At 40.4% G+C, this 8,274-nt stretch overlaps 1 protein-coding gene across 2 annotated transcripts in view; it reads left to right on the top strand.

The window, feature by feature from the left end:
• Nucleotides 1-1,003: 1,003 nt before the first annotated feature.
• The window catches only part of FHIP2A (FHF complex subunit HOOK interacting protein 2A), a 29,791-nt gene continuing 22,520 nt past the window's right edge, over nt 1,004-8,274 (top strand). The window contains exons 1-2 of one of the 2 annotated variants that reach the window (XM_058298331.2): nt 1,004-1,378; nt 6,242-6,320. In XM_058298331.2, coding sequence (XP_058154314.1) covers nt 1,334-1,378; nt 6,242-6,320 — 124 coding nt within the window. In that variant the 5' untranslated portion in view covers nt 1,004-1,333. The remainder of the gene's footprint in view (nt 1,379-6,241; nt 6,321-8,274) is intronic. The other variant, XM_004448776.5, reaches the window with a different exon arrangement.

Genomic DNA, 8,274 nt, shown 5'->3' with positions numbered 1-8,274 from the left:
ATAAAGAGGTCAAATAACTTGCCCAAGGGTATGGAAGAGCTGGGATTTAAGCCCAGGATATACATCTCCAGGGACTGGGCTTTTCACCCCACTCCTGCTGCCTTTTCTGCCTTTTTTCTCTGTTCAGCTAATTCAATTACAAACAGTATTTTCATCACTGGTTATGCAAAGCTTACTCCACTCCCATTTTATTAAGAACTTAATCATCCTTTTGATAAAATGCCAATACTAGCATAAAAAAAAAACACAAAATTCTCTGGGACACAAACATTTTCGTAATTTGTGTCAAAGCAAATTAAAATATACCCGCGCTGTGGATCTTCTAGCCTGGACTCATATATTGTTGCACAGTAATTTAAGAAGCCCCTATAAAAGTGCTTACCCTACATAACTAGTAGAATTGCTACCGATTTTCCTCACAGCTGTTTTCCAGTATCATCTGGTAAAGTGAATAGTAATTACTATACTGAATGTATTGCACCTAACAAATGTGTAACATTATAGTATTGAATTATTAATATTTAACTGAATCATCTTACCATTTGTCCAATGGGAACTTCTTGTTTTAACATTGGAAAAAATAACTATATTTTACAGTTATCAAAGTTACTTCACCTGCATTAGTTGACTTGTTAAAATTTTTAGCAACTAAACCCAAGGTCCTTTTTTTGCTTTAGGAATACTGTTTCTTGTTACCAGTCTTTCCCATCTGACCTTAAAAGATGAAGATCTGAATATAATATACATATGTGACTACATTCCCCAACAAAATCAGCATACTATTTTCACTGGGTGAACTGCGAGAACGACTGGGAATGGCCAGGTCCGAGTCACCCAGAGTCCCCGGGAAAGCGGGGGCTGCCCTCAGGGCCCGGCTCCCGCCGAGGCCTGGCCGCAGCCTCCGGGTACCTGTCCCGCCCCCGCGGCGTGGTGCTGCCAGGCCGCAGGGTGGGCCTGGCAGGGGCCTCCCCGGGCCGCGGCGGCGCCCTCTGCAGGCCCCGGCGGGCAGAGCGAGCGGAAGGAACAGAGCCGGGTTGCCACCGTGTCCCAGCCGGAACCGCCGCCACCGCCGAAGCTTCGTGGGCCCCGAGGCCGCGCAGAGCCCTCTCCCGCCGTCCGCCGCGTCTCAGCGCCCGCCCGAGCCGCCGCGCCGCCAGCACACACCTGAAGCGGCCGGCCGGGCCCTTCCTCGGCCTTGTGCTCATCCGCCCCGCCCCGCCCCGCACCGGCCTTCACTCTGGAGCGGCCCCGGCAGCCGCAGCAGGGGCGGCGGCGGCGGATCGAGGAGCTCTCCAGGTCGTCCCGGGAGAGGCTCCTGCAGTCCCGGGACAAGATGTTCTCCAAGTTCACCTCCATCCTGCAGCACGCCGTGGAGGCGGTAAGGCCGCGGATTGCGGGCGCACTCCAGGCCGGGGATGACCGCGGCCTACGCTCCCTGCCGGCCCCGGGAAGATCCGGGCGTCCTTGGCCCGGCTCTCGGCGCCACCGGCCCTTCCGAGGGGCGGGCGCCACCTCAAGCTGCGGGGCCGTCGGGGGCGTCAGGGGTCTCGGGCCTGGGTCTGAACAGGCCCCCGCCTTTCCTTCCTTCCCCGGCTCTGAGAGGATCCCTTTCCCCCGACCTGAGAGTGGGCGGCGGTCTCCCGGGAGAACCGGCCCTCCCAGCCAGGGGTCTGAGGTCGCTCATTCTTCCGGCGAGGGGCACTCGGGGGCACCTGCCGGGCCCTCAGGGAACTGCCCCAGGCTCCATGACCGTTAACCTCGTGAGGATAAAAAATGGAACAAGACAAAAGAAACAACCAGGCACTGCTTGGGCTTGTTTTTCTGTTTTGTTTTCTTGTGGGGGGTTTGGGGGAGGTGTGATCTTGCAGTGGAGCAACTCTGGGGAGGAAGCAGCTGACGAGAGCCCGTGTCGTAAGCCTGCTGGCAGGGCGTTTGCGGCCGAACTTGGCTGGACGTTATTGATTGATCAGAAATAGGAGTGTGGTGGCTCGTTACTGATCAAGTATGGTTTAGACAGCTTCCAGGCTCGCACAGAGACCATCTGTTTCCTTTCTTGTTTCCTGTCCTGCGTGGACTCTACGTTTACTCTACAATTGTACTCTGAGGATTTTTCGATGCCAGCATAGGAGACATTACCCAAATATCCTAATAGACTACTAATAAAAAAGAAGTACCTAAGATGAGAATGCCTTGGCTACTGTTTTAATAATCTAAGAGGGCCAGTTGTTTTACTTAAGTTGATTTACTTAACTCTGGGAGAGTTGTCCAGATTGAAAAAGGTATCCTGTAAAGAAACTATTACTTAGCTAATTCTTAGAATGTCATTCTCTTTCTCGTTCAGATTATGTAGTGTAGCACTTTAAAGTCCACACAACTTTTTTTTTTTCCGTCAATGACAATAGAACATTTTTTTATGAGCAGGTAATAAAAAATAAAACAAACCTTAATACAACTGATTTAAATGATACTTGGGAAATGTTTAAAAATGTAGCTGTACTCCAAGCTCTTGGGAAAATGTGGGTCAAATTAAGAAAAGACAGTTTTCATGAATGAAAAGCAGTATTACACATGAGGGAGATGACAGTTTGTGACTTTTTTAGGTTTTCCTTACTTGCCTATATAGATTCACTTAATTTATAGCATCAATACGTTAAAAGGATTTAACCAAAATTTATAAAAACAATGGTAATTACGTTTTGTGTTCTTTAATTTAAAATTACAAGAATTTTTATGTTTAACATTGCATTAATATTGACGTAATTGGGAATAAAAATTTATTACATCGTCTATATTCTTATCAGGTTGATTTTTACAAAAATGATACTCAGAAAAAATGGCTTTCCCGTTCTTCTCCTAGTGACTCATTTTTGTCCTGAGGCCTGTGTTTTCTGTCCTCCTTTCTTTTTATAATTGCATTTATTAGCATCTACCAGATTATCCACGTAAATTGTTGGGCTCTAGCTCTTTAATATCCCAGTTCTCTGTTTTGCCAACGTTAGTGAGAAATGCCTTACATTTAGAAAGGCAGTGTTTAAATTTACTTAATGTTTTGAGCCATGGTATCTCCTAGTTAGCTTCAACCAGATAAACATTTTTTGTGTACTAACTTTTTGTTTTTCCTTTTGAAATTCTTTTCTGGGGATGAACTCTTTGTGGTATTTGTTTGTTTGTTTGTTTGTTTTTTCAGGAGTAAGCTATTTATTTAGAGCTGAAATTTTATTTTTAACACCTTGGTAAAAATTCTGAACAGGTGACTAAAACTTAAAACATTGTCAAAGTCAATCCCATTCAAACTTCCACAGTTTACACAAACATTACAGGCTTTCAGTTTTGTAATATATATATACATATATTTTAAAGATTTATTTATTTATTTCCCCCCTTCCCCTCCTCCTTCCCTGCTGTTTTGCTATCTGTGTTGTCTTTGTGGTATTTGAAGAACATTTTTTCATAGTCCAACTTTGGTTTCCATTTATTCAGTTCTATTTATTTGTTTGATATGTTCTTCTAAACTCATTTTACCTTTCTTCAGTTCATTTCATTAAGCTTTCTCTGAACTCCTTTTAATTTTATGCTTATTATTAGCATTTTCTGATGCAATATTGCAGTTAACATACTTACCAGGATTAAATAGAAAGGGGAGATAATCCTATACCTGGATGCTAACATGACCTTTTTTCAATTGTGTCATTGTCATTGTATGAATCTGCAGAATAATGTTTCCCCCCCCCCCAACCTTCTTTTTTTTTTAGGTAATGGGGCTGGGGATTGAACCCAGGCCCTCATGTGGGAGCTGGGTGCTCAACCACTGTATTGGTTCCTCCCAACCATTTTTGAACTATTGCTTTCTAGATTTCCTAATTCAATTGGATGAGCCTTCAAATGTTTTTATATGGTTGACCAGGTGCATTTAATACAAATTAGGTTTAAATATAGAATCTTCTTTATTGTTTTATGTTAACTATTTACCAAGAGAAAAATGTAACTAAGATATTTTCAAAGATTAGTATTTTGAAATGTTTTTAAACTGATAAACACAAATCCTAGTCCTTGTAGCACTTACAATATCTAGTGGAGGATGAATTAAAAGGGCTAAAGAGATAGATGTGTATAGAATTGGCTATATTTTAGGCAAAGAGAGAGGCAAGGCTTTCCAGAGAACGTGATGACTGCGTTACACATTTATGATAATTCTTGGTTGAGATAGATTTTATGATTTTGTTTCTTTTTAAAAATTTTCATCACTGTACTGTAAAGAGAGACTCAAATTAGAATCCCATCATGCTTCTTTTCATATCTTTTTTCAACCCAGAGCATAAATGCTTTCATGCACTGTTAAAACAGGAAATTTGCATGTTAGAAGTAGTAATTAATGAGATAGGTTTACTAGGTTTTACATAAATAAGGAAATTTATTCATGTTGGAACAAGATTGGCTTAAATTATTAACAATTTAGGACTATTTAACTGTCTGCTTAAAAAGTTTCTTATTTAAATATAACTCCTAGGAGAGAGGTAGTCAAAAACTAAATAACACCATCCTGTTTTGAATTTGATTGTAACCGGTACAAAAGTCCTGATACAAATCTTATGAGACTTCTGTCCTAGTGACTTACCCTTCAAATTGAGTTGAGTCCCATTGGTGAAATAATCTGGAACAAGGATGCTGTCATTCTTTATGTACCCAAGAGATTTCCTTGGAAAAATTTAACAAATCACAATATTTACACTTAAGAAACTAGATATATTTCTCAAAACAACAGATTTTATTTGGGCATATCCCAATTGTTACTACACTTAACTATATAAAACTACTTCCTATAAGTAGGTTTCATACCTTTCATAAGGTATGAAAAATGAGGGAACTTTATACATTTTGAAGATTTTTTTAAAATGGCAAGTTAAAACAGTTTCCTTCTACACATAATTTTTCTCCCCATGTTCTCCTTGAAGTACAGTATCCCAGAGACTTTTACTCCTTTTTCAAAAATCTTAAAGTTTTTTGCATTTGTTCTTCTTTTTTTTTAAGATTTCATAGCATTCCCTTTGAAGATGAAATGAATACTTTATTGTCTTGGGCCAGTAGTATTAGGAGTGGTATGGAGTGGCAAGCATGAGAAGAGTTTGCATTAAGAAATGATGGTTGCTGAAAAATTTTCAGGTCCCTTTTTGGATCACAAGTACATTTCCTCTTCTGGATTAAAATACTCAGGATGTCTATGACCAATGTTTATGATTTGCTCAGTAGTTTAGAAATTGTTTTGACAGAGTTGTTTTCAACTTGAATTTGCTGCTAGGGATACCAAGATATAAAAATGGGACAAGTTAGAAGTATAGGAGAGGCTTGACTTCTTTTAGATCATCTTTTAGAATGAAGTATATGAAAATAGAAGATTACTCTGTCACATTTTAGGTTCCCAGATAATCCTGCTTGTTCTTAACTAAACCTGGTCAACTGTACTCTCTGACAAAACTGTATTGACTATACTGAGACAGGGGGCAGCTCCACCTCTCTCTCTCTCCCTCTCCATTTTTTTCTCTCTCTCTCCCTCCCTCTCGAAAAGAAATATTGCAGAAGGTGCATCCAAGTCTTTTTCTATCCATTTAACTCACATCTGAACCTACAAGTATGTAGGTTTGTTACAAGATGACAGAAGGGATGTAATTTTGGTCTTAAAACTTCTGAAGTACATTTTAAAGCTAAAATATAAAACATTTGACATTGTAGATTTTAAATTGGTAGGTTCTTGTTCATGTAATTATTTTGCTAAAAACATACACTGCCTAATCCAGACAAAAAAGTTTACATCTATATGTCACTGAAAGTGGGGAACAATTTTAGTTTGATTATGAAATCAGCTTTAGTGTATGTTTTAGTAGCCATGATGTGTAAGTAATTACGTAGCAGCTTTTCACTGTTTTGTGTTCCAAAGTCCTAGGTACAAAGATCCCTGCTTATCAATAATTTCATGTTACTGATACTGCAATAATAGAATATTAGTATTGGCATTTAGTACAGTGCTTTTGAGTCTACATGTAGTTACTACGGAGGGGGGGAAAAAGCCCAATACTACAGTTTAATAATTGTGATGAATGTGTTTTTCCTCATCCTTAATAAATAATTTTTACTTTCTCAGAATTGACTTGTTTTTATGTGCCTTACACATTATAATAGGTGAATGTGGAGTTTTATGGGAAATTTTTAATGACATTTTCTTTATTATTGTGGTCTTTTTGTGTAGCTTGCACCTTCTCTTCCCTTACAAGAAGATTTTGTTTATCACTGGAAGGCAATTACCCATTACTACATAGAGACTTCCGGTAAGAAACTTTGTGAGATACTAAAACATATTTAAATATATTTTCAAAGTATTTTGTATTTGAATTCATAGTTTATTTTACCTTTAATTTATCTTTTAGATTTCTATGATTATTAAAAAATACATCTATTGAGCACCTTCCTTGTATCAGGCAATATACTAGGCACTAGAGGATAGAACAGACAAAATTCCTGCCCTAATAGAGCATATATTTTGATTGGGGGAAGAAAACAATAAATAGACAAATAAAGCATGTCAGTTGATAAGTGCTAAGAAGAAAATGAAGCAGGGTAAGGGGGAAAGAAGTGAAAGAAGTGTGTGTTTGTGGTTATGTCTTTTAGGTTTGAGAAAACCTCATTGGCCAATGTGACCTCTAAGCTGAAATCTAAGAGAGGAAGCAAACCTGGTTGATATCTGCAGGAAGACTGTCCCAGGGAAAGTACTAAAAACAAATCCTGAGACAGGAACTTGCAATATGCTTGGAGTATTCCAGGAACTACAAGGAAGCCTGCATGGCTAGAGAAAAGTAACGAGGGCAAATGGTAGGATTAAGTTAGGTGATAGGGGACCATATTCACCCAGGGCCCAAGAGATGATGGTGGCTTAGAAGAGGGTGAAGTGGTAAGAATTGTTTGTATTCTGGATATATTTTAAAGGGAAATTTGTTGATGGATTAGAGGCATGGATAACTCCAAAATATTGAGTTTAATTGTTTAAAAATATAGAGGTGCCACTTACCGAGATTATCTAGGGAGTGAGGGTGCATGGATGAGAACAGGTATTCAGGAACTGAGTTCTTGGGCTTAATATTTAGAGTTTGAGAAGACAGGGAAGATAGCAAAGGAAGCTTTGTTTTTGCCATTGCTGTAAAAGTATTAAGAGAAAATGATGCTTAGAAGCCAAAGAGAAGAGGGGGATTGTGTCAGATGATGTTAATGTCAAGCTAATGAAGACTAAGAATGGATCATTGAATTTAGCCACAGGAGCTCATCAGCCCTCTTGATAAGAGCCATTTTATTAATGGCGGGGAGGAGAACTAAACCTGATTTGGAGGACCTTTAAGAGAAAAATAAATACTTCCAATGCAATGTATAACATATCAAATGAACTGAACTACTTTAGTACTTTACTTTTTGCTTCTACACCTTTACCATGATTATGTTAATTAACAGGTAATTTACTTTAGCAGTATAGGACTCCCAATGGAGTCAACAGTTATCTTCCCTTACCACCACCTTAACAGTCAGATTTACATTTCTGTCAGGCAGCGCCTACTCCCCCTAACCAGCATGAAGCAGCTCAGAAGAATGACCATTGCCTTCCAGTGCCCTCTTAAGAATAAGGGTGTAGGAAGCAGATGTGGCTCAAGCAGTTGAATACCCCCTCCCACATGGGAGGCCCCTGGTGCAAACAACGAGCGGACAATGAGCACAAACAATGAGAAGGCAATGAGTGCAAACAACAAGCAAAAAGAACAAAGAGCAAACACGAGAGAGCCATCCTGGGGTGGGGTGGCAGAATAAGGGTATAAACTCTGAGGGAGGGTTGAGGCAGGTTAGTATAGAGAAAGGGGGAAGGCGGCTAAGGGGCATGGCAGAGAACATGCCCGGCAGAAAACATAGCTGTGAGACCCTGCCTGGAAACCTCCTGAGGGGAAATCTGCCAGAAAGATCCCATGAGACCCTGGCCACGAGATCCCATTTGGAACTCGTTCTGGGGTCAAAGGGAAGCTTCAGATACCATCAAACAAAAGACCTCACTCACCATTGGCCCTCTGAGACCTGATAGGTGGGGCAACCAATCAGAACCGCAAACAGCTGGGGCCCTTCCCCAGCATTAGGGAAGGGGAGGAGTAAAAGTCTTAAAAGGCCTAACCTGGGGTCCCACATGTGCTACTCACCCTGTAGCACACCCACAATCTGCTCAGATTGTGTACTTCTCTAGTTTTCTTGTTT

Source organism: Dasypus novemcinctus, chromosome 6 (assembly GCF_030445035.2).
Source record: "Dasypus novemcinctus isolate mDasNov1 chromosome 6, mDasNov1.1.hap2, whole genome shotgun sequence".
NCBI lineage: Eukaryota > Metazoa > Chordata > Mammalia > Cingulata > Dasypodidae > Dasypus > Dasypus novemcinctus.
This window is presented reverse-complemented; position numbering and strand designations above follow the sequence as displayed.